The sequence below is a fragment of the Cuculus canorus genome, chromosome Z (assembly GCF_017976375.1).
Source record: "Cuculus canorus isolate bCucCan1 chromosome Z, bCucCan1.pri, whole genome shotgun sequence".
Lineage (NCBI taxonomy): Eukaryota > Metazoa > Chordata > Aves > Cuculiformes > Cuculidae > Cuculus > Cuculus canorus.
In genome coordinates, this window is record NC_071441.1 from 28,781,222 (window position 1) to 28,806,591 (window position 25,370).

The 25,370-nt window shown below is 38.5% G+C and overlaps 1 protein-coding gene across 1 annotated transcript in view; it reads right to left on the reverse strand.

The window, feature by feature from the left end:
- The window catches only part of LOC104058410 (guanine nucleotide-binding protein subunit alpha-14-like), a 52,959-nt gene extending 28,352 nt beyond the window's left edge, over positions 1–24,607 (reverse strand). The window contains 6 exon segments of the mRNA XM_054054028.1: positions 11,974–12,104; positions 18,203–18,268; positions 21,680–21,729; positions 21,732–21,889; positions 23,308–23,554; positions 24,529–24,607. Coding sequence (XP_053910003.1) covers positions 11,974–12,104; positions 18,203–18,268; positions 21,680–21,729; positions 21,732–21,889; positions 23,308–23,554; positions 24,529–24,607 — 731 coding nt within the window.
- Positions 24,608–25,370: the final 763 nt, after the last annotated feature.

Consider the following 25,370-nt stretch of genomic DNA (forward strand, 5'->3'; position numbering starts at 1 on the left):
ATCTTTGGTATGGGCTCTGATTTTGTTAAGACTTACCTCTGTGGAAGGGACAGAAGGTCGGTGTTCTGGTGGTACAAACCCTTCCAGCAAACTGTTTACAAACAATTTCACGAAGATGATACCTGAAGTCACAGAAATTCTATTGGAACACTACTTACAAAAGACACTCCACAGCAAATATGTAGTGGAGCCTAGGAATCTACATCTGCCTTTTCCAGGTGACAGTCTAAAAAGCACATGAGCAGTTCTTCAAAGTCAAAGAATTTAAGCAGAAACAAAAGATGAAAAAGAGGCATTCCTTTGACTTCTCGCCTTGGAGGTTAGAACACTCACTTGAAGAAGGGAGATCTTAAGTTTAATCTCTGCTCTGATGTGTACTAAGCATTTCTGAATGTCTCTGTTTTTATTACTCTATGCAAAGTGCCACATCACCACCAAGAAAGGCTCAATTTTTTACGATACCTTGCTCATTATGTGTTTAAGCTGTGTCTGTAACTAAGGTAGACAAAAGTGAAAACAGAAAAGTGCTAAATTGTTTGATACAGCAATGCCTAAATCTGCATTAATGATTTCAGCCCAAATCACAATTATTTACATTAAGAAAAAGGACATTCCTTCATGCACAAAAGGCCTACTGCATATGATAGAAGCAGAAGAATTCATCCTTTGATATCTTGTGTTTATTCTTTTCAGCAGGTATTTTTTCCTGTTGTATCCTAGAGCCCTCTACAGCACAGAGAAAGTGTTTTTTTGGAAGGAGTCTTAGCACACAAACTTACCAGACCCCTTTGAGAAAGTCATCAAGTATATTCGGAAGCATCATACAGCTAATATTAATACACCTGGATACTCTTCCAGCAAAGCCCTTAAATAAATAGTGTTAGAGATAGTAGGTTACCACAGACAAAGCATAGGACAGTAATTCTGTGGATTAAGAAGCAGCTAAAAGACAAAGAAGTAACAGGAGAGTGAGATGATCCATCCTCACAAAGGACAGGGTTCAGCAGGAGATTTGATCAGGCACCTGTTAAGGCCATTCCACAAATAATCCACACAAGCTTACGCCTTTACTGAGGCTACATACCCTGAAAATAACTCAAAATTAATTAGGACAGGCAAAGATAAACCTGCCACTGAGTAAATGAAGAAGAATTTCACAGTGCCGAGTGACTGGAAAAATGAACTGACGGATCAAACAAACCAAACCAACAAACAAAATCAAGAGGACCATTCACTAGTGGAACTACATGTGTCTTGATTCTGGTTTTGGTTTTATACCACATTCAGGTACTGGAATGAATCATTGTAAGAGATGAGTATAATTGCACCCTACGTCTTATAGATTTTTACTAAAAGCTCACTAGCGGGCCTTAAGGCTCACTGGTAAGACTGACTAAATTTTTAGTTTTATTTGATAGAACAGGATTTATGATTTTTAGAAGAATTTGGATGGCTCTACTTGATTAATCATTGTGGAAAACAAATTTCAAATTATTTCCTGCAAAGCTACAAAGTTATAATGGCAGTTATCAGCTTATCTTCAGTGTTCCCTAGATTTCTTGTCTCTGAAACAAAATCTTTTTTAAACATTCAAATGAGCAAAGACTATTATTTTCTGATGTCCAATCACTTACTCATGACTGTTCAAAGTAGACTTTCCTTACATAAGCATGCCTACTCCAATGAAATCCACATTGTAATGTTTTCTGCTCTCCCGGACCACCCGGAAGTTCACTTAAAAGGAAGAAAGCCAAGAACCTTTCAGAAATCCTTGTGAATTTGTAAGTGTAAACAATTTTTTAATGCATACAGTTCTAAAATAAATCACTTCTAAAGTGCAATTCTCTCGCGAATTTTAAACACTGTACTTGTCTGTTGTCTGACAAATATAATGGAATAGTGGTGTCACATTACCACAAATTATTGTAGGACTTTCCTCAGTTAAGGATTCTGCTCCAAAGAATTCTGCTCTTCCATTTAAGAATTATGCTCCGGAACTAAGTCTCAGAAAAAAGCTTGTACTTCAAAATACAAAGATGCTATAGCACTCTAAACATTATTTTTTTTATAATTCTCTTCTTCATCTCTGAATAAGGAGCTTTTTAGTAGGAAAATACAGTGAATACACTGCTTTTAATGAATTTCTTAGCTCAAAAATTGTCTCAATTTGAATGGACATTTTCTTCCTCTGAGTTTGTAGATGGAGAATGAAGCGCAAAGAATTTCATCTCCAAGATATGCAAGAAGCACAACAGTAATACAAAAGACTATGTATTTGCAGTGAACAGGTAAGTTAGGAAGAAAAGAGTAAAGAAGGTAACTTTAAGAAAATACCCCAGTAATCAATGAGACCACACAGAAACATCATGTCCATGATAGGACCTATTTAACAAGAGGTCGTAATCTTACTTTCTCATCTTTGTTTTCACTTATTCTTGATCATGTTTTTATGTGGCGAACATTCATTACAAAGATTATGAAAGGAAATGACAAACCTTCTGGCGTATTTTGTGGAAGCTGAAGTCAAAATGCCTACACCTGAAGAAGTCAACTGCTTTCCACATGTCCCTGTGCATCAAGGACCCTCATCTTGCAGGGAAACCAGCACACACAGTTAAGGAATAAGGCAAGTGGGAAGGAATTGCTGAATGCACAAGCTCTGACTCCATGTTCAAAAGAGGACTAACTTGCTTCTATTCCTTCATCTAAAGCCATTTCAGAAGCAAGGAAGGAGGACTGACTTCTACTAATGAAGACTGTCCAAACAACAGTTCAAGCAATTCAAAACATCAGAGAAAACATCTCCACAACTCACACAAAGGACAGAGGCAAGAAACCCAGGAAGCAGTAAATAAAGCAACCCCTAAGAAACGTCTTCAGAATTATCAAAAGATTTGAAAGGAAATTATATCTGAAGCACAAAGCATATGTATATACGTGCAGGATCTACTGCTTTTGCTTTCTTCTACTCATTTCCTCACATAATTTAAAATAGGCATGCTGCAGGAGATATTAAAAGGACAAATGGTAACTCTCTTTAAGACTTACTGAAGCTTGGCAGGATTTCCAACCCTGACAGCCATGTTTGTTCAGATGTAACGTCTTTCTTATATGTTTTATTGTTCTTTTTGTAAGGTAGAGTGGTGTAGCTAAGGGTGAATGAAAGGAATAATACAGTTGTTAGATGAACAAAACTGAGAAGCATAAAAGAGTCAGCAATTTTAAAATCAATTTGTTGTGTAGTGTCTCAAAACAAGGTTATTGAGTATATAAAATTCTTCAGTCTCAACAAATGCCAACCTTAGCCATAAACCCTGGTAAGGGATCTATTTCAGTGTTAGGAGGGCCAGGCATACATTAAATAACTATGAAATATTTCTGGCATTATATTCTTAATTTAAGACACTGTAAGCCTGTAATTTTCTTCCTCAGTTCATCACAGAAATACTCTATGATGGAAGGTTGCAAAAGAAAAAAGGTAATTAGTGATCTGCAGATAGTAGAATAGAGTTACACACAGACACAAAAGGCACATCAGAACTAACAAATTGTAGCTCGGTGTATTTATTCTTATTATTTTAGAATTTACTTTCTAGTTCTACATAGATGCAGTCAATTCTAGGTATTTATTGATAATCACCTAAAAAATTACATAAAACAAAATCAGGTTCTTTTTTTCCTTGCATATCATATGGAAAGCTCATCCCTATTTCAACACCCTTGTGAATACAAAAGAATCTTCAGCATAGACTTGCTACTGTGTACAGCTTAACTCATGAAAATGTTTCTGGTATCAAACTGAGAGACAGGCTGTAAAATATTGTTTCATGCAGAAGTAATGAATCAATTTATTCCCTAAGCTAGTAGATCTATACATATGGAGCAACCAAAAGACAGGAAGGTTTGTGGATTTGTTTAATAAATTGTGGCGTAATTGTTAGTAACACCACAAAGGTGTACTTCCCAACGTAGATTCCAAATGCATGCAACTTTAGTCAAAAGACTCATAAATGTAGTGTCGTAAGCTTTTCTGCATTAGGAAAGACTAAACCCAAATGTATCAAATTACAAGCATATATTACAAATCTACAAACTTGCAATGTCATTAGAAGTCCTTTTCCCTTGCATTATTAAAAATGTAATTGCAACAGTAACTTCAAATGTCACAAAAAATCACTTTTTTTTCCCTAGCAGAGTATTTCTTGGCCTTTAAGAATGTAAAATTCACTTCATATCTATAATTGAATTGCATAGGAAATAACAGGCCCATCATTCCTGAAGTAAGAGAAGATGCTGTTACTCAACTTCCAACGCTGTTCTCTGAACTAAATTTCTTCAGCTTATGAACAGATCTGTGATGTGAATGTCAACACCGACAAGCCACATAATGACCAGCCAGTTCTGACACTTCAACCAGTGTGCTGCACAAATGATCCTGTCGTTCTTTTCCAGTGAATGACACAATACTTTGTCTTCCCTGGACTAGGAATGAAAACTATCCAAAAGCATTAGCTCTGCTATACTTTAGTCAGTGTTCACATTCACGTTCCTGCACATTTTCTCCTCCTTCCTCCAACAAGCTGTGCCACTCTGTATCAGAGATAATAGATGAATGGTCTGTTGTGGGACATCTAGGAAAGCAATATCTGTTAGAACATGATCTTTTCCTTGTGGAAGTTCGCAAACATCATGAGAACCTGACCTTGTTGGGAAGAGAAGTGTGTACTATAGTGAAACTATTTGTACTGTACCTTTCGGAACGTTATACTACATAACAACCACTGGGACAAATAATGTGTTGGTGCTCAGCCTGTCACGCAATGGCCACACAGAAGTCACTAGGGTTTTTCCATTCCCAGCGAGGGGCCGTGCTTACTGTATTACCAGGGAGAAGGTCAAAACGCACATACTTTACTAGGGGATGCCCTAAAGGTGTAGCACCTACTGCCACCATCATCTGAGCACCATGATCCACCTCCTTCTCCTGCTTGGTGGAGTGCTACCAATCCAGGAGTTGGTAAGAACGTAAAAACGTAGCAATATAGTTTTGAAACTCGTAGTATAATTGCTTTCCTTAGTTGACTTTTATACTGCAAAAACAATAAAACAGATACTATTTGTGAGTGATAAACTTGTGTCCTTTTAGTCTTGTCTTTCCACATTAGGATCCTTCACACAACACCACTACACACTCAAAGAAAATTTCCTCCCTTGCAGACTGTGGTGACATACCTCAAACTGACAAAAAATTGAAAATTAGGGAAATAGATAAAAGTAAGGTATCTCACATTAAACAAATGAGACAATAACCAGTGTTTTGCCAGTGCCTAGCCCATGAATTCCCATCTTTTTTACTTGTAACATCAGCTTTCTTCTAAGGCAGATGGTTGTTAATAGCACAAAGCATAAGATGCCTTATTGCCCAGCAGCCATCTTATAAAATGCAGAATAGTTTTACTTTTTCTGTTGTTACACTTAGAAACCTGCAAGTGCGGACACGTGTTCACTGCTGCTTTTGGCACAAAATTTCATTTTCCTGTCCCAAGGGTATGGAAACAAGCCCAAAACTACATCAGAGAGGAGAATGGATAATCTATCTCACCAGGTCTCATCACTGAATTTCACTTGAGTAACGAATAAACCTTTAGCCTCACAATTTAAGTTCTCTTTCTATCAATTGAAAAGAGGCCTTAAAAATTGGCAGCGTTCATCTGACAGCTCTGAATGCTGTTGCCCAATAATATCCTTCACGTTTTTTTCAAAACAGTAATTTCTTTGCTTTATGTTCTTGCTTTGTCAAATATTTGTTTCTAATTCCCCATAGCAGAGCACATTTTCATTTGATTCTAATTCAGCATAATCTTTTGTGAGTGGAAATAACATATTTGCAGCACTCACTTAACAGAGAAGACTATTTTGATGACTTCAGCATCTCTGCCCATGGAAGAAAACAATGTTCAGTAAATGGTTTACCAAACATCTGAAAGATTTAACAGATATCCCAGAAGACCAGGACACACCACTTACCATTGTATGCCAGCATGTCTGATGTTACAATTTGCCTCAAGACAAGAAACTAGCCTGGAGCTAACTTTATCTTCTATGCCACAGACACTGATACTGATACTGTCCAGGTTCATCAGTGACTCTGTTCTGTACTCCATCTCGCTCTCTCCAGTGCCCATGCACCATCCTGCTCCAATCCCTTCATATTCTTCTCCCATGGAGTCCCTTCCAAGTTTAGAAAGATGTCTCCCTAAACCTCCAGAAATCAACTTCATTCTTTTGTTTTCCATTTCTTGTGAAAATCTTTCTTTACACAAAGCTAGGATATCAGTATGGATTTAGGGCCACTGTTTCTCATGCTGATCACAATGGTCTATTGTCTGTGTTATGTCTTTTATGTTGCCAATTTTGAATTTCCTGGGCATACCCCAGACTTCTAAATTAGCTTTTTGGTAAGGCTCACTATAATACGATGCTGATTCATGAACATGTTAGCACTATTCGTTATTCATGTTATTGTTAACAAACCACATCATCAATTGCATCAACTGTTGGGCTTATTCTGCTACATCCAATACATAACAAGAAACTTAATGACAGGAGATTGCATTATTAGACAACATAAGTGAATCAATATAATATAATGATACTACCATAAACCCATTAAAATTAGATTATTCATTGAGAATAATCTGAGAATTTGAATGCAAAAATATGGCTGTGTGATACTTAAAGCTGCATGAAGTACTAGCTAAATTCTACAACTCAGGTGAAGCATGTGTTCTAAAAATGAAGATGCAGTTTTGACACTTGTCTTAGTCAATTTATAGAGATAAGAAGGAAATACCTGCTCTTGAGCACTACTACCTACCAACTAAGAGCACTCCTGTGATATCCTAATTATTCCGCCAAGAAATAAGAATTCTCAACAACCTCAGGAATCAAAACCAGAGGTATGTTACTTTAAATTTACCCAGTCTGTTCAGGATCTCGCCTTATAGTCATTGGAAACCAACTGTGCTCAGTATCAAACCTGAATTTAATCTCCAACAAATTTTTGTTTCTCTCTCTGAAGTGGCTATAAGTACTCCTGAATGCGTCCTTACAGTCATGTTCAGTCAATATACTTCTGTAACAAAGAGGATCAAAAGGACTGTGCAGATGTTCTTTTTTGTGAGACTGCAGCATGAGACTAAACACACTCGACAACCTCCTCTGCAAAGAAAAAATCATCCTTTTCTTCATTATTTATCAACTTGTTTCTTCTGATGTTCTGAAATACATTATGTAAGCAAATATTCAAACCAAACAACAGCAACTGGGGATAATAAGGACATTCTTTTCTAAAACCACGCCTCATCCAAAGTAAAACGCTAGTGTCAATACGCTCCTCAGGCATTCCATGAGAGCTCTATGATAACTACAAGGTAAAACTGATTTTCTTGGAAAAGAAAATACTGCTCATATATTTCAGCAATCTCTGTTCTTTATAAGTCTCATGAGATCTTAACGTGTAAAAAAAAAAATCCCACCTATCTTAAACTTATTAACTAAGTTATCAACCCAAACTTGCTTTAGCACAATAGAACTACTCCAATTTGTCTGTAGAGAATACAAGGTAAACAAAGTCCTAGGGTACTTACTCAAATGTTTGCCTGCCATGGTTTAGACTAATTTTCTTCCGTATTTTCTTAGATAATACAGGCAAATACCTATGCCTGTAACTATTGTTAAAAAAACTACTCCACAACCAGTAAGCAAAGTCACATATAGCTTGAATGTGACAAGAATTCTTAAGGAAAAATACATGTTTGCTTAGTGCAGTGTTTGATTTTGCTGCAAACCATACGAGGTTGAATTTAGGTTTGTACTTCAGTTGCAGATGTACTACAGAAGTTTCATGCAGGCTTTCATTATAAATAGACAAAATTTCATCCTATACATATCACTAATGGAAACATATCAACTCCCACAATTTAGTATACATAGTAACTTACAGTCTTCTGAAACAACGTCTTAATTAAGACCTCTAGTTAATAAAAGTTTTTAATTTTTATACAAAAGGACTGACCATATTTAAACAGACAATATATTTTTCAACATTTCTGCTCTTTTGCTTCTTTCCACAGTTCCCTTCTGTTTGGACAATTAATAAAGTTTACACATGATACAAAACCTAAGAAAGTTAAACAGATAGTATCCAAGGAATGATTTATTCATCTATGGCACATAAGCAAACAGTGTATGATTCAGCATAAACAAATTAAAATTCAACAATCTGGGAGGTGGTGGGAAGAGAGAGAACTCTATTCTAGGGAGAAACAACTCAAACAGGCTTGGAGATCAGATTGTACAGACAGTTAGGCATGAGTTTCCAGTGCTACACTGAGGTAACAAAGCCTAAAGTGGCTTTTGGTAGTAAAATCAAAAGGCACAACAGTAGCAGAGAATTTTAGCTCCATTTTTGACAGGGATGCCACCACTACAGGAATTCCAAATATGTTCTTGACTTCTAAAGCAATGGACAGTGCTGAATCAGACCAAATGCCCTTCTATGCTGGTCTTCAGCTCTGGCCAAATTGGGGACATCTAGGGAAGACTACAAGCACTACTTCCCCTTTATGTACATTTTCCAGCATTCAGTGACTTCCAGTTCAGCAAGGCTGTGATCTATATATGGTTTCTATGGATTTAATAACCCTCAGGAGAGTTACTTTCAATAAACTTGACCATGGCAACTCGAGGTCTTGAACCTATGTGAGAAGGTTCTCGTGCTACCTGCAATCCCACAGCAAAGAAATCCAAAGCTTCACTAATTTTTGTGAAGAGCTGCCTTGGTCTGTTTTCAGCTTTGATTTGTTGCTCTGCACCTCCTGATGTTGAAGAAATGAAGACTAGCTCAACCTCTTATAAGTCTCCCTACACTACTACAAGTTTCACAGACTTCTATAGCCACCAATCGCCTGTCTTTTTTCCAGTCTTAGTGACTTGTCTTCATAGTAACTATTCCATAACTTTGTTCATCCTTTTCCAGGCTTACTATATGTTTTCAGCAACTGGGAACCAGAACCACACACAATCATCAGGGCTTGGGCAAGGAGAGGATTATACAGTGTCACAGAGATCTCTTATTTCTTTCTTAACTGTTTTTTTTTTTTTTAACTGCTCCTGCATGCTGAACTGACATTTTCATGAAATGATCTATTAAGACCCCAAAATATCACTCTTGAGCAGCAATGGAGTTTATAATTTGGTGTTTTATAATTTTCCCTACATGCAGCAGTTAATTTCTCTTTACACCAAATATCATCTGCTATTTTATTTACTATTTATCTCATGCAATGCTTTATTGTTGACCCTTATCTCTACTACCTAATCACTCAGGAAAGTGCTCGCATAAAAACAGTGGCAAAAGGTATTCTTTTACCATTTAAGAACATTTGCACTTATGTGGGGAACTCTGCTGCCTAGAAGATTAGGCTAACAAAACCAGCAGAAATCACTGGCCTACACTACACTACACTACGCTGTATTAATTTTAACGTAGAACTCCCAACCAAAGCAGAGAGCAAAGTCTCCCAACTCGCTTGTGACCCGCCAAGCCAGGCATAAAAGCTAGCTTAGCCACCTTGCCTCTTGATTTTTAGCCTACATCATGAAAAATCTTGGAACTGATCATGATCAAATGAGGGGAGACATACTTAACTTATGTCTTCATGAGAAAACTAGAAAGGATCAAAGAGAATAAGCAGAAGTAATTCAATCAGTTAAAGTCCAGAACAGAAAGTAACAGATCACTTTTCAAGATAACCAGCAAATACGTGACGATATTCTCAAGCCAAAACTGGAAGCTTGTCACGGAACAGAGCAAGGCGCCTTTTCCGTCCACTCCTATGAGAGCAACCTATCACTGGAATACTTTGCCAAGTAGTTAAGTGAATTTACTATTACAGTGACTCATTTGATTTTGAATTAGAGCATAACTTTTAGAAAAACAGCCAAGTTGGAATGCAAGAACGTCCTATGGTCTGTGTTATGCAGGAAATCAGACCAGATAATCACAGTATCATCTCTCTGTTCTGTTATGTTATTCTACAATGCATCTTTGTGCCAGGCATTTTTGGGGCATATTTGCATGGCGTAACTGAAAAATCAGTCAGCTTTTGAGATACTTATAAAAAATCTTATCTGTTGGAATTCAGCACAATGTGTGTTATGTTCCATGTAATTAATTTAATTTGTTCCTAGCAGGAACACAGAGCAGAAGCCAACACCGAGGGAAATTACAAGCACATATATTGTAGCAGAAGGAAAAGGAGACACTCAGAAATCTAGCAAAGGACAGCTAAGAATAAAATCTCAACTTATACAGTATTAGGCTTTACTTACTTTCAGAAATCCTACCCTTCTTTCCAGTTCACTCTTTGGCTCTTGTTCTCTCTGGGTTTCCCACATCTGTATCTTAAAGCTTTCTCAACTGCTTTCTGATCCTTTATCCCAACAATTTATTTTCGTACAAGAATATTTTAACTTTCCCTGTGGTCAAAGGGATTATCCTTGAAAAATATCTTAATTTTTCTACTTTTCTTGACTTGTGGGGAAAAGAGGAAATAACAAAGATGTGTTAGTCTAGTCTCTCTACAAATAATTAAATTTTTCTACTACTAAAAGAGAAATAGTTTTTTTACCTCCCACAGCTTTCTTTTTCTTTTTGTGATACACACAGTGTCTGAAGCCCTGTATAACTACCTCCTCCTTGCTTGTGCTCACTAGACAACAACTGTCCCTTTCAGTAGAAGAAAAAGAAACAAATCAAAAAGCAAGGAGAAGAACCGAGTATTTTGGTAAATCTCTTGATATGCCTCTTAAAGACTAACAAATTAATGCTAGATATTCTGGGTTTGCCATTCAATTAACACAGCACACACGATTTTGTGGCTCACAGCTATGGAAGTCAGGTCTGCAAACACCACAAGGATCTCTCAGGTCTGCTGACATATCTGCTGACATAACCCACTAAAGCCATAGATCCCCTCTGGACCTCTTTTTCACTACCTACCTTCCATACTACCTCTTCCCACACTGCTCAAAGGGTCATGCCCTCCCCTCACCCATCCACCACCATCCCTTCAGAGTTCACAGGATGTTTGATGTTGGCAGACACCTCTGGATGTCATCCAGAGTTAAGAAAACTTTCTTTTCTTCTAACTATTGTTCATTCAACCACCAGCTGCCCAACCCATCCAACTTTTTTCCGAAAGGTCAACTTTAGCTTATGGTAGCACACATGGTTTAAACACATAACAGAAGTGTTGAAATACCGCAGACACTGGTGTGTAAAGGCAAATGTTCATGGGAAATTTCTGCCAGGGTAGCTGCCACCTAGCACATGGGCAGAAGGCTTGCAAGATACTCAGAATTGTTTTCACTGAAACAATGTGGACAAATAAGTACTGTGAGCATTTAAAAGTTAGCTGCACTCTTCCATTAATCATGCCATTAACACTATTAATGGCTTATGCTACTGGAGCTCCTCTCTCAGGAAAGTTTTAGCAATGCACACAGTTTTTGAAAGTGTTGGTTATTTTTATTAGTTCATAAAATCAATTTGATACACTGTATTCAACTGATCAATCCATATTATCACTTATACTGTCCTTATATATTTCTTCAACACTTGCACTTAGATTTCTGTTTTCAAAAAGCACTTGCCAGTTCCCCAGAATTTGCTCAAGATGCTTCAGCCAACATTTTCAGAAACTATAGCAGATTACAAAAATTCTTTAAAGTATTAGAATTTCAGACTGGAAAAGCTAAGATTAATTTTTGTTATTAACTAGAAGGTAAGAGGAAAAAAGGAAGATATATCAACATTATAAACACACACGAAAACACAGCAGGAAAAGAAAAGAAACACACCAGCCATAAAGCATTCAACTACTCTATGTTTTTAATGGTGCTACCTACCATGTAGTCTTTGCTTCAAACAGAGACTCCCAAGTAAATGAATAATGACCTCCTTTAGAATTGTTTGTCTTCCCATTTAGAAGAACGTATGTTCCAAGACGAAGAAAATCCAGAGAGAGGTTCAGAGGGACCTATCTGAAGATTTAAGAAAACAAATAACCAAGTGGAAAAAGAACAACTCTAATTCCCAAACAGGAATGAATTTTCTTCAGAATTTCTAGTACAAACCTTTGTTCAAATGAGTATGTTAGAGAGAAGATATCTGACCTGACATCAGTTCCTTAAAGCCCACAACTAGTTGCACATATTATTGCAGCTTTGTACATCCTCATCATTTTCCTCTTAAATATGAATTGCCTATAGCCAATTTTTTCCTGATGCATCTTTGTACTCTCTAGCCTAAGGGAAACTTAGCCAATTTTTCACCTCAATTTCATCTAGTAATACTATAAATACCTTAATAACATGAGATATAATATTTTATGTCACACTAATTTAGTTAGTGACTAAATACAGGTATAAAATATACTACGTTTTTCTTCTAAGAAATAGGATTTTTTATTGTACAGCAAGAACTGAAAAAAATAATTCAGGATTTCTTGTTTGTATCTTGCATCCAAATATTATATAGTCTACACTACTGCAGATTTTCAATAAAGATGATGAGGATCAAATGACGGAATGAAAGTTCATTCAGTTTAAAATGTACAAACATTTGTTCCAAGCTTCCCTTTCCCAGGACAAGCCACTGATCTGTGCATACCCAGCTTTCCCTCCCTCCTCTGTTACTACACACTTCTTCTCAGGAAAGGTAACTCACAGTGAGTGCTACCATCACAATTTGATGAAGTAGAGTGAAAAAGGTTTGCACACAAAAATCCATATGGCCTGAATTTACAGTATTCTTGTTGCTCTAGGGATGAATAAATAAACACTGGTTTACATGTCAAAGACATCGAAATTCCTGCTTTACACAAGAAAAAGGACCTTTGCAGACTCTTCTTGAGAGCTACTACCACAACACCTATCCAGAGTTGTCCAGCCCTTGCAAATAAATACCACCAACAACCTCAGTAGACTAGGGGAACCTCCTTGCTGCATTGGCAGTGTTGCCTCCATAGAGCAGCAGGCATTTCTCTGAATTAGTCTTCCCATTAAACATGGAAATGTGGAAATAGCCTGCCAGAAAAAAACTAATGACAGCATGAAGAGATGTTCAGTAACAGAGTAGCATATTCTACCCACAAAAATTCTCTGTATCCTTCAAGAAAGAGAGTCAGATACACAGGCTTGCTGACCAGCATCAGGATAGTGTTCATTAGAACACTGTATACAGTGTAAGAATATACGTTATACTCATGAAAAGAACAACACGCATCATGTTTCAATACTTGTAAGGAAAATAAAAAGAAAAGTAATAAAATGGCATCGTGGTGTTTGACAGGAAACAGACTAACAATAAAAACTCTTCTTCATTGTGGAAATTTCATTTCAAAGAATAATTTTTAGTATTCTAGAATAATATTCATAATTAATTATTAGAATAATAATTGGCAGACCATAAATCCACAAAATGTGTCACAGGCTTTAGCACTAAGGAAATAGCAAGCCTAGAGGAGTTTTCTAGCTGCTTCTCTTTTTTAATTGGCTTTTTCATTTTGAATGTGACAGATGCTGATTTAAGTGATTTTGTCTGAGTTCTTGCTAACTGGTCTTTTCATCTGCCATTAATTAATTTGTCTTCTTTTTCATTAAGACATAATGAAAAAGTTTTCAGCAAAAAGAGTCATAGCCTTTCATTCAGAGCATATGTCTTACATACAGACAGTTGTGTGCAGATACAAAAAGCCTCCAGCTGCAACATACATTTTCGAATATCTTCCTCTCAGGACTGATGCAACATCTGGCTCCTTTATACCACAACCGAAAACGCAGGCTTTTGTATTGTTTAAACATTATTAAACTTCTAAAGAAGGGATTACATACCTGCCTGAAATATCAGGAGACCTGAGAAATCAAGTCATGACAAATGCTGCTCAGTTTAGAGACTTAAGTAAGTTTAGCCCAAACTTTCCAGTACATACACAGAGTCTTTCTCCCATCCCTCACCTCTCTGCCAGAAACCTTAAATGTATATGCTTAAGACATACTTTTTTCTCCTTTCTGCTCTTCTGCTTGTGATATTGCTGAGTTTTCCATGTTTTTTTTTCCTAAAACATCCAAAAAGCAGCTATAATCAGTTGAAAGAATTGGAAAGGTTATCTCTGGTAAGCTAAACCATCTTCTCAGTGCAAAAGGCCAAAAGCAAAATGAAAATACATAGTGAACTTAAGCATAAGATCTTGCTGACAGGAAGGAAGAAAGAAATAACCCAAAGAACCCAAAACCACAAAACAGAGCAAACAAAACCTTCACCTTGCACCAAATAACAAGAGGATGACACAAAATTTGGAATAATTAATGAATAATGACCTTACACAACTGAAAAGAACTATTCCTACAACTATAATTATCAACATTAATCCCGTTTTTTATACACTCCTAAGCCAACCAGTCAATCCTAACCAGTTGGATAATCCATCCAAACCAAAAAAAAAAACCCTAGGTCAAAATCGTCACAGCCATGACCATGCGCCAATAACAAAAAAAAAAATCTATTGCTGCTCTGTTCTGTAAAACAGTATGCTGCACGGTAGACACGTCATCAGCCAGTTCAGACAAAATTCGACTTGTCATGTTGGCTTGTTTCACTACTTAACAAAATAATTGTTCTAAGTTTTTATGTGCTTTTGCAGCTGCAACTCCTGATACCAAAAGAAATGCAAAAAATCTTTCCCAAAAATTCCATAATTAAATGTTATCCTCACAGCCTCGACTTAGGGTTTGAGTCAGGCCTCTTTCCCAAACTGAGCTGACCAATGGTACATGGTCCACCCTTCGGGTTAGAGGGCATGCCTGCCCACGCTCAATTACCACAGATCAAAAATATCCTGGTGGTAATCGTCTTGGTAATACAGTGCCAGGAGCAGAATGAGCTTTACTTCATTTTATAATGTTGCACCATTTCTGCTCCCAATCACTGCTGTTCCCTATAGGATCAACTATTGTTGGTGCTGCTTGGTCCACTAATCTCCCTTCCATCTGTGCCTCAGACCGTGATCCTAAACCTATAAAAAGACTATATGTAGCATTCAATGAATCCACAAGTTCAAGTTCTTGTGGTTCAGGTCCAATTGGAAGTTTGTAATCCCAATTATCATATTCGTCGAATGCTTCGCTCTCGTTTTTCCATCAAAAAGGTAGGTTACTAGTGATGTTAAACTGTGACTTCAACTCTTGCATTGTTTGATAAAAGTTTGAAAAATTTCTTATGGGAACTCCTATAAGACAAGTCACAAATGATAAGCTAAGGGTCGCCAAACTGGCACAAAAACTAGTAGTGTTCAACATTTTGTCGCGGATCAACCAATGCAGGGTGATAGACTGCAATAACTAAGTTAAAACATACTAAACACAGCCAAAACGTTATAAATTCCATTTATAACGACGCCTACACTTTTCTTTTACTCTCTTCCAATCTTGATCCTTAATAGTCCATATTACAGGGCCACTGATTATTACCACAGTCACCACAATTATGCAACACCCGGGGATCACAATTCCCACAACTAAAACAGCAGACTTCAGCTTTCTTCATTCATTCCTGTGCAGGATCTTATTGTGTAGACCGTTGATCACACTCTGATGAGGTCTCTAGATAGAGTCGAATGCTTTTCGCTGATATTCATCTAGGACCATCTTCTGTGGAAACACACATATATCCTCGACCATTAAATATTACAGCAACAGGTCCTTTCCATATTCCCATTACTGGATCTCCATATAATACTTGAAAGCTGGGGATAATTGTCTTTTCATTCAACCTTATACTTTGATGATGTATTATCACCGGTGGCTCTTCTCTATCACTCATTAAACACAAATAGTTTAAAGTAAACAAAACCTTATTCAGTCTCATTTGCACGTCCATTTCAGTGTATTTTTGTCTTTGTAAATAATCTTTCAACACTTGATGAGTTCGCTCCACCAAAGTCTGCCCAGTGGCTTTGTGCAGGATTCCTGTGATGTGTTGTACTCCCCACTTGGACAAAAAGACCCTCGTCTTTTGACTAGTATAGGCAGGTCCATTATCCGTTTTTATGGTCTCAGGCACCCCCATTACAGCAAAGCATGACAACAGGTGTTTACACACATGTTGTGCTTTCTCACCAGGTAATGCAGTTGCCCATACAAATTTCGAAAAGGTATCGATTGTCACGTGAACATATTTTAGTCTTCCAAATTCCCCAATGTGAGTGATATCCGATTGCCAGAGCTCTAAGGACTTTAGTCCTTTAGGGTTAACTCCGATCCCTATTCCTGGACCACGATTTCCACATTTTGGACAGGCTTGTACAATACTACAGGCTTCATTCTCTGTTAAGCCATACTGTCATTTTAATCCTTTGGCATTCTGGTGAAATTGGTCATGACTCTGTCTTGCTAAACAAAATTTATCCATAGGAGGCATATGCTGAACTGGACTAACGAATCTATCTGCTATCTGATTACCCCTTCCTAGTCCCATGTCAAGTTGATGACTTCGCACGTGAATAACACAACAAGGCTCTGTGCGTTGTTGAAGCATGGAGTGTAATTGCACAAACAATGCTCCTAATCTTGGGTTAGTTTTCTGTCTTAAAAGAGCATCCTCTAATCTTGGGACTACTCCTGCTACATATAATGAGTCCGTTACAACATTAAGAGGGGTGGTTAGCCAATTCAACAGGGCCCAACCAACAGCAGTTAACTCTAAAGTCTGTAAAGAATCTTGGGGCTGTCCCTCCAAAACATGCTTGTTCCATTCAGCACGTTCGTGCCATACACAAACAGCACGATGCAGTCATTTTCCGGCATCAGTATATACAGTAAGGCCATCCACCACTGGTTGCATACTGACTTTCGTTCTCTCCAGCCATTGATTTTGCGACAATATCTGCCACTTCTTCCCTTCCAGCTGCTGCGAACGTATTTGTCCTTCAAATCCTAATAGGGCTTCCTGAAGTGGTATTACATTTCGTAACCACCACTCTAGGTCTACAGCATTAACCGGAATGCTAATGTCTGCAGGTTCTTGACCGCTGATCTCAATAATTCGAGATCTGCCTTTTCGTACTAACTCTGCCACAGCTTCGGGTCTGGTATGAATGCTCGTTTTTGGCTGCACACCCAGAAACACCCATTCCAATACCCAGAATTATTCAGCTTTATCGGTTCTCTTGCTACTGGCAATGGCAGGATCATTCAGGTCTCTGTCCTTCCCAGATTCCCCTCTTTTGTTTTGCCATTGACAGATGACTGCATACGGGGACTCGCTATTGTTACAAACCAAAAGCGAGATGACAAGATGTTTGTAAGTGATGACCGATTTTTTGTAAAAGAGTCCTTTGACCTGCGGTAAGCTCAATTTTGGAGGCTGGGTCGGCATTGTGCAACAACACAGTCAAGGGAGCAATATCAGAGTTGGAAATGCCCACACAATGGCGGACCCATTGAATATCCCCTAACAACATTTGAACATCTCTAACAGTTCATAAACTGGTCGTCAGTTCGATTTTCTGCAGTCAGATTTGGGCATCAGAAATGCACCAGCCCAAATACTTCCACAGAGCTGACCTTTGTACTTTTTCAGGTGCAACAAGAAGTCCTTTATCTCTCAGCATATCCCTCAATGTCTGCAGTGCCAGTTCATCAAACGGTTCTTATAAGGGACACTGGAATGCAGAGTGTTCTTCATGAATTGTTACTCCCCTAGAGAGATAAGGACTCCCAAGCTGAAACAAAACAAAAAACCTTCACCTTCAAACAAAATCAGGAGTAAGGGGTGGGAAGGAACTGGGGGGGGGGGGGGGGGGAACTCACCCACAGTCACAGGGTGCTTCTTCCACAAGCATACACTTTTACTATGAGGTGCCAGAATAAGAATTCCACTATTCAAGGCAGTGGTATTATGGGAAACGGTCCCTTAAGGGGTCTGGCAATTTTTAAATTCAATAAGGCATTCTGATGAACATGACCACAAAAAACCCCAAACCAAATCCAACACAAAGCAAGGAAACAACCCACCCCCTCCACAAACTCTCATTAAATCCCACATATTCTAATGTCAACAAGCATACACAAGTCCCACCTGAGCGCATGGACATCCTGTGTGTGTTAGGGAAAGTTGTCCTCTAAGAAGTGGAATATTTCCTTCCTGACTCCACATGGAGAGAAGTTTAATTTAGTATTAACATGTTTTATGTTTGCTCGTGTAAATCAGTACACAACTTTAATTGTCCAAAGTGGGTACTTTAGCACCTTGCCATGTTCTCACTTAACAAGTAACTTATAAACCAAAAAATAACAAGAAAAACTTAAGCCCTTCCAGGGAAGAAGCAGAAGGTCTGATGTCATGTGCCCAAGTTTCTAAGTGTATGAGGTTACGTGTTCATGCACTGGTATCTAAATCACATTTTGTGACTGAGTGAATGCTAGTTCATCCCACAAGTACTTTGAAAAGAGCCTCTCCTCTTCTGATTCTTTGCTTTTACTTGAATTGGGTTACGTGGAGATGATCTCTCCTTTCTCTATTTTTAACTGCCTAGCAGCACTAAATTTGTTGCGTCTTCAGTTCAGATAGTCCTAAACAAGAAGGTTCTTCTGCGTATTTGTAATACACCAAAAGCTAACGTAACCCAGTGAGATGTGACTGGTACAATAAAGCAACCTAGAAATGGTTTAAAATCCTGAACTTATATTTTCCTTTCCTCAAACATCACTTGATTTCTTCCTCCTCCTGTCTGAAGTTTTCTTTTTCTACTCTTTAAATTCAAGGTAATTTAAAAAAGCAAATGGTCAGTGAAAAAGAGCTTTCACTACTTCTCAGCTATTAGCTGATTTTTATTGCTCTCTGCCTCATATGCATATTCCTTCTCTCATATACCTATGAAAGAAAAAGTGTAAGAGTAGTTGACTCAGGCCCTCACTCAAAAAGACTATCCTCAAACACTGTAAATCACATTGTACTGTAACTGGCTTCTTAACCAACACTCAATTTACTGATTTCCACTCTATGACATTGAAAAATGTGGCATATAGATAACAAATATCACCTCCTTCACCCCATGCCAAAATAGCGCATCCCTAGTAGCAAATTTTATAGACTGGTTATAACACAGAAAAAAGAAGGAAAAACAAACAATCCATTACAGAGCTGTGGGGTTCATATAGTACTTGAATTACTAGGTTCCTAAACATCTGCCAGATTTATGCTTATAATATACCCCAAACATGCTGGAACAGGTTGCCCGGGGAGGTTGTGGATGCCCCATCCCTGGAGGTGTTCAAGGCCAGGTTGGATGGGGCCTTGGGCAGCCTGATCTGGTGGGATGTCTGTGCCCACGGCAGGGGGGTTGGAACTAGATGATCTTTAAGGTCCCTTCCAACCCAAACTATACTATGATACTATGCTACAATACCTTACAACTTCAAATGTAGGATGAGACAATGTATACCAAAGAACACATCACCTGACATGATGCAAATATTGCCTGCCCAGTTAAAGCTAAAGGTCAAGCATGACTAATAGGTAGGTAATTTTTCCAAGCAACTTTAAACCAATACAAAACAAACCCCACTTCCCACTTCAGTGGAGCATCTACAGAAAGTCAGACCATTTACTGAAATACTTGCAGTTGACAACAGCAATAAGAAACCTCTTTAAACACCTATAAAATTTGCTTTTAGCTGCAAACGTTAAGAGGATCAAGAGGCCTTTTAGGACATTCTACCCATATGCGAGTCACTGATTTTCACACACATGACACACGGAAGAGACACTCAGAATAGAACAACCTGTTCTGTGCTACAAAAAACATTCAATGAAGATATTCAGCAGCCAGAGAACTCCAGAGTCCATAGAGGAGGAAAACCTGACCTGGTCAAAGCACAAACTGGATACAAGAAAAACAAACAAACAAGCAAACGATTACTAGTAAAAGGGCCGGGAGAAACAATTTTTTCAGAAATGGAAGACGGACATACTGAAATGTAGAGAAGCACACTAGACAATTTCCGTATGATCACTGGACACATCTCTGCAATACAATTAGGACGGCAGCATCAAAACTCTTCTGTCTATCCACGTTCTTACCCACTGTTTTTCTGCCTTAAGATTCTTTAATGAAAAGCAATTATAAGATTTACAGTACCTAGCATTACATTCATCACCTAAATGAAAGATTAAAATGCACTTGTCTCCTGCAAAGTGACTGGAGTGATGCGTGGTTATTTTCATGTTGTCTCTTAAGAGTTTCTCCGTGTGTAAGCAAAGATGACTTTGCTTTGTAAATGCCTCAGAAGCTGAGCTTGCCAAACCGTGTTCTTACTGCTTAGCACTTTGTTACCTTTAATAAGGACAAGACCAAATTATGCCTGTCTCCAACAACCGTAAAACAGCATTATCATCCTCCTAATCTGAAGACACTGGCAGCACAGCTATCATCAAGAACACAATTTAGCCAGAATAGAATGTTATGGGAATGTATCCAGCTCAGCTCTCAGAGCCCAGAATAAAAAAAACTTTGCTGTTACTATTAAGTATTCATGTTTTGTTCTTAATGGCAAGAAAAAAAAAAAAAAAACTCAGTAAGAGGTAGTGCAAATGTATTCCTTCAAAAAGGTCCTGATTATTATTGTTTTTCATCAAAATATACATATCTGAATTAGGATGAAGTATATTTATAATCACATTTGCTGTATCTGTAACTGCCACCTTCTTAAGGATCTAGCGGTGTTTTACCGACAACTTATTAACTCTCACTACTTTTCTTATGTAGGAAAAAATTACCCTAATAGCTCCGTGAAGTCCAAAATTAGGTTTTGTTGACACTATCTGTTCTTTCGTGATAAAAAAGAAAAGAATTCCCATTTCCCAGATCTTCATTCTAAACAATATTTTTCTATTTCTCTTCTCTAGAAACCTAAGGAGAATAAATACCACAAATCAACAATAATAAATACCACAAATCACAACAGAAAATCTGATAATAATTTTGCGGTTTTTTATTGTTCATATGCAATCATACTTCTTAATCAAAAGTAGGCTATCTATTCTTCATAGAATACTTCATGTAATGCACAACAAATTCTACAAATTATTTCTGCCTTTATACTTCCTACACAGTCTTCTCTGTTCCAACACTGAAATTTAGCCAACTGGAAATCCTTCCCAACGTAAAGAAATTTCATGCAATTATTTTCCTTACACATTCTGCACAATACTTGAGCAACTGAGGCAACGGAAGAAGGCAGAGGATGATACTGATTTAACTGAAGCAGAATTTTTTTACAAGACTGAAACCAAAAATGTAATTGTATAACATACCTTGAAACTAAAACACGGTTGCAGAAGATGTTCTACGTTTTCAAGTTATTTAACTACACAAAGACTGCTACCAAATCCATAAAATGGCTCTAGGTGGTATGTTTCAAAGTATACTAGCATCAAGCAAATCTGATTTTTTTCCTACAACAGATCTGAAATTGCTCGTTCTGGTGATCTGTTGACAAATCGGACTCTGTCTGCATGTTCCTGTCATAGACAGTATAACTCTACAACTTAAATATTCTCTTTGGATGTCTGCTGTATCTTCAGAGTATCCATGGCTCTGATTATTGCCTGGCAGCAAATATGTTTTTGTAAACCAGTTTTGTGAAGCCTTTCCTGTCTTCTTCCATGTAACCTGATACATCAATAATAATCATCATTTGTTTAATGAACATACTCTTGCCACTTTCTTCTGTTCCCGGGGGGAAGGGAAAGAGACAAAAAGTTCTGTAATTGCAAATACTCACAATTTAGAACATTTGTAAATGCACCTTATCTAAGCATACAAAAGAATCACCAGTAACTATAGCGTCAATTCTAAATTTTCCTTTCTCCATAATTTATATTCTTTTTGTTAAAATATTTGCAATGCTGGGTCTGGGAGGTTTTTTTTGATAAAGGATATATATAAAAAACTATCTAAACATAATACATCCTACAATGTTTAATCTAAGCATCTTGTAGGTAGAAGTCAGATCACAAAACAAGCGCTATGTGAATACAAAAAAAAAGGAAACTTTGTGTAATGATCAAACTCCTCAACACTGAGAACTTTGAACAAAGTTTACAGATCTTAGGAATAAAGCTTGCACTAATCCTGAAGTTGGGGAAGAATTTTATCATTAGGCCACATTACTTAGTTTCACAATTCTACTGATTCTTATGTAAATACTGATTGAAAACATGCTAATGGAAAATGCATTCATTACGGCCAGCTACTCTAGGAATTACTGATTCCATTTAAAAAAACCCTAAAACCAGATATTATAAAGTCATATAAGAACCTACGCAATGCATATAGTATTTTGCATGTACATATTTCTTTAAGTTCATTTATAGGACAAAGCAATGTATCTCCTAACATTTTTCAGAATATAAGCCACGTTCCTCTGTTCTTTCCTGTTAGCCTTTCAAGAGAAAAATGTCTGCACTGACATATCAAGGGTCCATTCAGGCAGTGTTCCATCTCCAATCAAGTTTGTAAGTGGTGGCCAAGAGAAGAGTAAAATGCTGGGCCAGAACATATGACACTTCCACGACGAAATACTCCCTGCATCTTAAAAGTTAGAACTTGGCTTAGAAGTTCATAAGCTGAACGTTGTCTATTTGGTAGTCCTACTATACTCTCAAGCACTCGGGCAGGTCTCTTCTTAAAGCCATGGAAACTTTTTGCATCGTCAACACATTTTAGTAAGGAGTTTAAGAGCTATATCACCCATGGTCCATCATTTGTTCTGAGCTTAGATCCACTTGCTACATATCTGTTTCTTGTCTTCAATAAATCTTCACCATTGCCTTCTCCGTACACTTTTGATTTTATACACCTCTATCATACTGTGTTTGTTTTATGTGGCAAGGTTTTGGTAAGCAGGATGCGGCTGCAAAGGCAGCTTCTGTGAGAAGATGCCAGAAGCTTCCACCATGTCAAACAGAGACAGTTTCACCAGCTTCAAGAGGTGAAGCTGGCCAGCTGCTGCGGGCCGAAGCTGAGCCCATCAGCAATGTTGGTAGAACTTCTGTGATAGCATATTTAAAGCTAATAATAGCTGTGTGAAAAGTGAGAAGGTGCAAAACAAATAGCCCTGCAGACACCAAGTTCAGTGAAGATGGAGGGGAGAAGATGCTCCAGGCACCTCTCCATCTACTTTGGGGCAGAGATTCCTGTGCTGCCTGTGGAGAAGACCATGGTGGACCAGATTGTCTCCCTGCAGCCCACAGAGGACCACGGCAAAGCAGACACGAACACTGCAGCCTGCAGAAAACTCCATGCCACAGTAGGTGGACATTCCTTAAGGGAAGATTCAGCCCATGAAGAGTCCATGCAGAAGCAGGCTCCTGGCAGGACCTGGGTCCCAGGAGGAATCCATGCTGGAGCAGTGTTTTTATGAAGGCCTACACACAGTGAAAGGAATCATGCTGGACCAGTTTTTTAAAGAACTACAGCCCATGGAAAGGACCAATGTTGGAGAATTTTGTGACAGACAATCCTGTGAGCAGAACCCCAGGGTGTAGCAGCAGGAGAGCGTGAGGCAGGAGGAGCAGCAGAGAAAAATTGTTACTATCTGACCACAACTCCCATTCCCCATGCCCCTGTGCTGCTCGGATGGAGGGGGTAGCAGAGTTGGGAGTGAAGCTGGGTTTCTGGGAATAAGGGAAGTGGGGAGAGGGGGAAAGTATTTAAATATTTGTTCTTATTTCTCACGGTCCTATTATTATAGAATCAAAGAATCAGAGAATGGTGGGGGTTGGAAAGGACGTTTCAAGATCTAGTCCAAACCCCTGCTAAAGCAAGTTCACTTACAGCAGTCTGCACAGGAACATGTCCAGGCAGGTTTTGAATAGCTCCACAGAAGGAGACTCAACAGCTTCTCCAGGCAGCCTGTTCCAGTGTTCTGTCACTCTCTCAGTATAAGTTTTTCCTCATGTTAAGGTGGAACTTCCTGTGTTCTAGTTTGCACTCATTTCCCCCTTGCCCTGTCATCGGGCACTGTTGAGAGGAGTCTGGCCTCATCTTCTTGACACCTCTCCCTTAGATATTTATAAGCACTAATAAGGTCCCCTCTCAGTCTTCTCATTTAGAGGCTGAACAGATCCAGCTCACAGATTTTCCGCATGAGAAAAACTGCAGTCCCTTAACCACCTTCATGGCCCTCTGCTCAACTGTCTCCAGCTGTTCCTTGTCTTTCTTGAACTTTCTTGAGTCCAGAACTGGACACGGTACTCCAGACACAGCCTCACTAGGGCAGAATAGAGGGGGAGGATAACCTCCCTTGACCTACCTGTTACACTCTTCTTGATGCACCCCAGGACACCATTAGCCTTCTTGGCCATGAGGGCACATTGCTGGCTCATCATCAACTTATTACCTATAAGGTAATAAGGTCCAAGGTCCTTCTCCACAGAGTTTCCTGTCAGCAGGTCAACCCCTAACCTGTACTGGTACATGGTGGTGTTCCTCCCTAGGTACAGGACTCTGCACTTGCCTTTGTTAAACTTCATTAGGTTCCTTTCTGTCTATCTTTCCAACCTGTCCAGGTCCCAATGAATGGCAGCACAGCCTTGTGGTTTATCAGCCACTCCTCACACTTTTGTGTCATCAGCAAACTTTCTGAGGGTACACTCTGTCTCTTCATCCAGGCCATTGAAGACTAGGCCCAGTACTGACCCCTGGGGAACGTGACTAGCTACAGGTTTCCAACGAGACTCTATGCTTCACAAACATCTGAGCTACTATCCAGTCAGTTCTCAATGCATCTCACCATCTACTCATCTAATCCACACTTACTAAGCTTACCTACGAGGATGTTGTGGGAAACAGTGTTAAAAGCCTTGCTAAAGTTGAGGTAGACAACATCCACTGCTCTCCCCTCATCTACCCAGCCACTTATCACAGAAGATTATCAGGCTGATCAAGCATGATTTCCCCTTGGTGAATCCAAGACGACCACTCCTGATAACCTTCTTTTCTTCCAGATGCTTGGAGATTACATCCAGGATGAAGTGTTTCATCACCTTTCCAGGGATGTAGCTGAGGCTAACTGGCTCGTAGCTTCCCAGGTCCTCCTTCTTGCCCTTTTTAAAGATTATAATGATATTAGCTTTTCTCCAGTCCTTGGACACCTATCCTTCTCTCCATGATGTTTCAAATATGATGCAGAGCAGTTTAGCAATAACATCTAACAGCACTCTCAGCACTTGTGGGTGCATC